At 49.5% G+C, this 7,289-nt stretch overlaps 1 protein-coding gene across 1 annotated transcript; it reads left to right on the top strand.

Moving 5' to 3' along the window:
* Positions 1–1,021: 1,021 nt before the first annotated feature.
* On the top strand, positions 1,022–2,944 carry LOC147665078 (uncharacterized). The gene has a single exon (XM_086949777.1). The coding sequence runs from the start codon at positions 1,022–1,024 to the stop codon at positions 2,942–2,944; it is 1,923 nt and encodes a 640-aa protein (XP_086805903.1).
* The last annotated feature ends 4,345 nt before the right edge of the window (positions 2,945–7,289 follow it).

Here is a 7,289-nt window from a genome sequence, read left to right as displayed (position 1 = left end):
GCTTTGTGTCTTAAGGGGTCTGAAGACAGGGCCTTCCCCTACTACAGACCACCTAAGAGAGCTCTTAGACCAGTCTGAGACTCTAAAGCCCTCTAAGGCAAACCCCACAGGGGATGCTGAAGGAGGCCATCCTTCAGAGGATGACACTGTAGACACCCCTGTCCCTATCATCCTGGTAGATGAGGAAGCCCCCATCACTGGAGCTCCTCAGGTAGATGAGGAAGAAGAGGAAGAGGGGGGAAGCAGTGAGTCAGATGATGACAGAAATAGTCAGGTGCTGGTCAGTAGACTGAACCAGGCTAACTTAAGCCTACTTGGGAATGAATCTGGTAACAACCCATTCAGACCCCCAGGTGGACTTAACCAGAAGCCTAGGAGGAGAAGGACTCACTCAGGTGACTCTGAAAAATCCCATGCTTCTAGAGGCTCTCATGGTCACTCCAGAAGGGAGATGACTAGCCCTCAGAGAAGGGAACATGAGGCCAAAATGAGAGAGGCTGAGCTTAGGATCCAGAAGCAAGAATTAGAGGTTGCCCTGGTCCAACAGAGACTTGCTAGAGCAAGACAGCCTAGAGAGAGTGGATTAGGATCCACTGGTGGCAGCACTATCCAGAAGGATAAAGACAGGTCCTTTGATACAAGAAACCTGAGTAAGATTGTGCCCCCCTACAAAGCAGGGGATGATATCCACAAATGGATGACTGCACTTGAGAGAGCCTGCATGGTACAGCAGATCCCTCAGGAGCAGTGGGCAGCAATCTTGTGGCTCTCCTTTGAAGGTAGAGGCCGAGACAGACTCCTCACAGTTAGTGATGGGGATTCTAGAAACTACCTGGTCCAGAAGAGTGCTCTGATTGATGGGTTAGGCTTAACCACTGAACAGTACAGGTTAATGTTCAGAAATACCCAGAAGACACAGACTCAGGACTGGTCTGAATTTGTTGAATGTGCCACTAAGGCTCTGGAGGGCTGGTTGCTGGGAAGTAAGGTTACTGACTATACAGGATTGTATAATTTAATTATGAGAGAGCAAATCTTAAGTAATTGTCAAAATCAGCTTCTACATCAGCACCTGGTTGACTCTGATCTGACCTCCCCACAAGAATTGGGTAGGAGGGCAGACAAATGGGTCAGAACCAGGATCAGGCCTAAGAACCAGGGTGGTGACCAAAAGAAAGAGACTACCAAGCCTCAAGAGAAGGGTGGGGATAAAAGCAAGGAAAAGACTTCCCGAGGGCCCCAAAACTCCAAGAATGGGGGTGGGTCCCAAGACACTTCTACAACCCAGAAAAAGCCTTATTGTCATACCTGTAAACAGGTGGGGCATTACAAAACCGATAGCTGTTGTCCCAAGAATGGCAATAAAGAGAATATACCTCCAGGTAAGGCTCCAACACCTCCTGTCACTGTTAGCAGTGGTCCCCCAGGTGGTGGGAGCACCCCCAAGAATTTGGGTGGGTTTACTTTTGGAGGACAGGTGGACTCTGGCCTATCCAGGTCCCCTAACTCAGATACTCTTGTCTATGAGACTGGCATGGGGTTTGCCAATTTCACAGCTTGCCCAAACACTTTGAGCAAGTATAGACAGGAGCCCCTCATCAATGGCTTGAAAGTTGAGGCCTTCAGAGACACAGGGGCTAGCATCACCATGGTGGCTGAATGTCTAGTCCCCTCAAGGCAACTTTTACCTGATGCCAGATATCAGGTGACAAACATTGATGGCATAGAAACCAATCATCCCATGGCAGTAGTCAATCTTAGCTGGGGAGGTGTCACTGGCCCAAAGAGAGTGGCAGTGTCAGCAAACTTGCCTGTAGATTGCCTACTGGGTAACGATTTGGAAATCTCAGCCTGGGCTGAGGTTGAACAGCAAACCCATTCTAGAATGGTAAATCTCAATGGAAAGGTTAGTGGGGCTGTGATGGCTACAGCCCCAATCCAAGATGTCCTTCCTGAAAAGGTTGGTAGGGCTGAGCAAATCTCAACCCCATCTTTAGCTAACTTCCCTCCTGAAAAGAGTAGCAGGGCTGTACTGGTAACAGCCCATACCCAAACTGAGTCTCCTCCTGAAAAGGTTGGTGGGGCTGTGATGGCCACAGCCCGAACTCAAACAGATTCATGTGTTGTTAAGCCTAAAATGATCGATAACTCCACACAAACTGAGAGCATGGAGGAGGAAGAGAAATCTTCCCCTCACCAGACATTAGGAAAGGATCAGCCTCCTCAGGGAACTGATCTTACCCCTGATGAAGGAACTGTCCCAGAGGTTGTTAGGCCTGGCCTGACAGATCCTCTGATGGCAGTGGACCCTTCTCAGGTGGGACCCAGTCTGGAGCAGGTAACCTGCCCCTCTCTACCTTGCCTTACTCAGCCCAGGGCTGCAGAGGACAAGAAGGACAGTGAACCCCAAAGGGCCCCCTGTCAAGTAAAGCACCCCCATCAACAGATTAGGGGCACCGAAACTAGTAGCCCTAGTGAGGTGAAAACTTTAAAAACTCCTGAGGGATCCCCCTTAAAAGTAGTTAGGGACCTCCCCCAGATGGATATTGTTGGGCACAGCCAAACCTGGGACCCCAAGGGCCCAAACCTGAACTGTCCCTCCAGTAAGCCAAACAGAGGGACCCAGCCTCCAGCTGTAGGCAGCCAGAGGTTGACCCTGAGAGCACAGTGCAACTCAGTCAAAGAAAGAAAGGCACACATGGTGGAGAGTGATTGGAGGAAGCTGAGTCCTACAGAGGAATCTCACTTCAGTACTCCACCTCAAAACCAGCCTTTAACTTTGCAAAGACACACCACAGGTAGAGATTCCCTATGGTGGAGACCCTCAGACACCCTTAGGGTGAGGGATTGCTTAGTGGACCATGAGACAGGGGGTTACCAAGCCAGAGCTGGTACTTCCTTATATGGCCACTTAGGCAATATAGGCTTACCTGGTCAAGGATAGCCTTATCTCCTTTCGTTTGGGGGGGGTTGTGTAGGAAGGTGGATATCTGACTATGGTTACCCCCAAACTTTTTGCCTGGTGTTTAGCTGGTTTTTGACTTAGTTGGCCTGGGATCCTGCTATTCAGGGCCCCAGGCTGATTGCTCTCTCTTTAAAATGGACTCCATGTACCTTAGGTGCATAACACAATTGGAATTGGTTCACCTTTTAGGTCCCTGTAACAGTGTACCATAGGTACCCAGGGCATAGGTGCATCCAAGGCCTACCAGGGGCTGCAGCATGTATTGTGCCACCCCTGGCCTGGCCTCCATATTTGACACAACTGGCTGATCACTCAGCTGGGGTAAGTTGGTGTAATCACCTCTTAATTAGGTATAGTATCCCTATATCTAACCTTAAACTGGACACATATGTTCCTATCAGCCACTCCTATGGAAGGCCTCATCAATCCTGGAGGCAGAGTGCTTGGAAATATGTGAGATGGTGCTCTAGCATGAGCTGAGCCTGTCTGCAGCTGTCGGGAACCACTCCCTAAGCTGTTCCGGGATATTGTCATACCATATACTCTTAAGTGCATTATAATCCTCGCGGTTATTTGCTATCTTTGGTTTGGCTTTATCAAAACATGTCAAGTAAGGTGTCATACGAATTGTAATACTATCCCCTCGACAGTTCTGTCGACGGGGATAGCATTCCACCCTTCTAGAGGGATACGACATGTGTGTAGCCTTAACCCCGGTTAAAGTTAAACAGAGCCTCAGTATCACAAAATGGATGCTGCCACCACAGACACAAGTCTGGCCTCCTGCTGCTGACCGAAACTCGGCAGATGGTGGCCTGGACAAAGGGTTTCCTGCCTTGGGAGGTGCGAGCACCACCCCAGACAGGGTTTTGCGTATTGGGTAGGACAGGGCTGAATAGAATCAGACATGCCCGGGGCACACAAGGTGTCCCCGTGCATAAGCCAGTCCAAACCGGTCCTGGGACTTTCCAGACCCAGGCCTGGCGAGGAGCTGGACAAAGGAAAGGGGGTGTAACCACCCCCTTCCTAGTTCCTCCCAGAGGAGGGACCTAGTAGGTGATTTACCCCTCAGATTGGGAATAAGAGTGGGAGCAGTGCCATTGCACAGCAGATCATCCTGAATCAACTTAACACTAAAAAGAAGACTGGACTTCGACATTCTGCTGCTCAGAAGACTGAAGAGAATCTCCCTTGTGGCCTAGGAGTGGCCACCCTGTGAACACAGGTACCAACCAGCAACTTGACGTCTGCTTTGCCGCCGCCTCCCGCTGGAGCCCGAGCCCAGAGCCCGACAAGAACCAGACTCCCAGACCTCTCACAGCCCGATCCACAGTCCCTGCAAAGAATGGACCCGTGGAGGCACCGAGTGACGTGGGACCGGACCTCTTGGAAGACACCCGAAAAGCTGACTGCGCAGCATCTGAGGCATCCTCGACATTGTGCTTTGGGGACTAAGAACCCCCACCACCGAGCAGCCCTTGCACCGAAGAAGAGCCCTCCAGCATCTCCACGATCTGCGTGGGGCCCTTTTGCATTGTGCCACATCGAGGCACCATCCCGGCCACTAGCCACGTGGTCAGCGGCCATCTTGGTGACTACAACGACAAACTACACTGCGGGTCTGGTTGCTCCAGACTTGCCCTTGCTCCTGTAAAAAAGGAGCCCCTGCTCTGACCTTGCTGGTCCGAGTAACAAGCATCTTTCAAATCCTGCGTGGCTTGCATTAGCCAAGGCCTGTTTGCTCCGATCAAGTTGCCGACACCGCCAACAGCGAGAAGCCTGCATGGGACAGCTTGTGACCGACTCCTGGACGTCCTCGACCCCCGGTGTCCACGTGGCTGCAGAGAGAAGCTACACAACAACGCCTGTTTGCACCCGACATCGCCTGGTTCCAATCTGGTTCCACGTAGTCACTGGCTAGTGACTTTGAACATTGTCCCCTCTGCTTTCAGGTCTTCACAACTTCAGATCCACCTCTTATATCCACCGGAACTCTTCACATCGAGCCGCCTGCAGCATCTTCAGCTCCAAGCACCATCGACCAGCGTGACGAAACCCGACACTACTTCGACCCTGTGCACCCGCTTCCTGTGGGTGAGGTAACTCAGCTCCGCTGGTGCTCCTGCACTGGTACACATCTCAAGGGCCTGTGTCTTAAGTTTCAGCTCCATAGGTCACTCGGAAGGTTCCTAACTTTCTAACTTTGTACTTTTTACGCACCATAGACTTTACATTGGAAAGTGCGTGCACTTTGAACACTGCACCCAAGTCCCGCGGGCCTTTCCCGACTTAGTCACTGCTAGTCTCGAATAGCTCCAGCGATTCCCAAGGCCCTAGGCCTGTTCCCTTTCCTATTGGTATCTCTTATACCACTTTCTTAGTATATGGTTTAGGTGGCCCCTAGGGCTCATCCATATTGTGCAACTTTTGTGTATTTTAAACTGTCTTGTGATTTAACGCTTGTGCTTCTGTGCTCATAAAGAGTCCAAGGGATTTTATAGTTAATAAATCAATATATATTTTCAATATATATCTGTGTGGTGTCCCTTTCATTTGGTATTCAAGGGGGTTGTGTATGGTATAACAGCTGGCTTCACATGCCTTTCAGAGTTTAGCCTAAGACTGCTTTGTCCACGTTACCACTAGGATAACTGGTCTATAAGGTTGACTTACAACCAATCATCATAAGGGTTGCTTGGCATGGTACAAAGTGATCACTAGAATTAGTGAGCATTATATACCAGGCCAACTTCTCACAATACGCTCGATGGCATCTTCTCAAATTATATCAGGCTTAAGATAGGAACTCCGAATCCTCTGGTCTGGTCAGAATTTCTGGCAGTACCTTTCGATTTGAACCTATCCTAACCTTCACTGTCCACTAAGAGAGGGGAACTCAGACGCAACTTCAAGCAGATTAATAATGAAACACTGGCACCACATATGACTGGATTCACACCTTTTCCACACAATGATGTAAACTCTGTGGCAACGGCTCTGACCACATCCATTTCTAGAGCTGTAGATATTCTGGCCCCTCCCAAGCAGTGTTACTGTGCTCGCAAGAGTCCCTCCATGCCCTGGTTCACTGACCGCCTTAGAACATTGAGGAAGGCCTGTAGAGAACAAGAAAGGAAATAGCATGCTCACCCAGACCCCGCTGGAATGACACAACATAAACTGCTTCTCAAGGCGTATAAGTTAGCTATAATGGAGGAGAAAAAGTCCCACTATGCCAATCTGACGGCATCATTAAAATCATCTAGAGATATTTTTAAGATCATCGATTCTATTTCTGCCCCTAAGATCATGGATCCTATTGCTGAATCCCAGGAGCTCTGCGCCAATATGTCATCTTTAGTTTATACCAAAATCACCGATATCTATAAATCTCTCGAACTCCTTAACACAGAACTGGATGCCAGTGCCCCTTTGTCTTCCGCTCACAAGCCCGTCTCTCTGGTGGTGAACTCAGCATCTAGTCTTCTTGACTTTCCTCCTCTCACCTATGAGAGCTTAAATCATCTCCTTGATAACATCAAGTCAGGCTCTCCTCTGGACCCATGTCCTCTAAATACCTTGAAATCGTGTAGGGAGGTTATTTTTCCCCCCTCCTTGAGGTGATGAACCAGGCTATTACTGAGGGAATCTTTCCCTCCTCATGGAAATTGGCGGTTGTAAAACCGCTCTTGAAAATGGCCTCTCTGGACCCTGGGTCCTGAAAAACTTACGTCCAATCTCTTTGCTGCCGGCTCCTGCCAAGATCCTGGAGGCTCACTTAAATCGCCATCTCACCACTTTCATGGAAGACTCCAACCTTTTGGACATCTCGCAACACGGCTTTCGTAGTGCACATAGCACAGAATCCGCCCTCACTTTTGTTGTAAATAACATTTGGACTAAAGTGGACATGGGACATACCACTCTTCTGGTCCTTCTCGACCTCACGGCAGCCTTTGACATCCTGTCCCCTTCGGTCTTGGTTTCCAGGCGGGGGGAAATAGGGGTTGGAGGCTCAGCAATCAGTCTCCTGACTTCCTTTATCCATCAAAGGGAGCAACGAGTCAAGTTGGACGAATTTCTGTCCCTTCCAATGCCTGTGCAATGTGGGGTACCTCAGGGGTCTGCTTTAAGTCCCCTACTGTTTAACCTTTATATGACCCCCCTTGCCTCAGTTCTGAGATAATTTGGCTTTGAGGTGTTGTTATACGCTGAGGACACCCATATTCTGGTCTTTCTTACCCAATCGGTGGCTGAGTCTGCCTCTAAGTTTAGATCATGTATGGTCTTCCAGTGGATGATCCGGAATTTTCTCAAACTTAAT

Source organism: Lissotriton vulgaris, unplaced genomic scaffold (genome assembly GCF_964263255.1).
Source record: "Lissotriton vulgaris unplaced genomic scaffold, aLisVul1.2 SCAFFOLD_2008, whole genome shotgun sequence".
Classification (NCBI taxonomy): domain Eukaryota; kingdom Metazoa; phylum Chordata; class Amphibia; order Caudata; family Salamandridae; genus Lissotriton; species Lissotriton vulgaris.
Note: the sequence above shows the minus strand (reverse complement) of the source record. Positions and strands in the feature narration are given on the sequence as shown.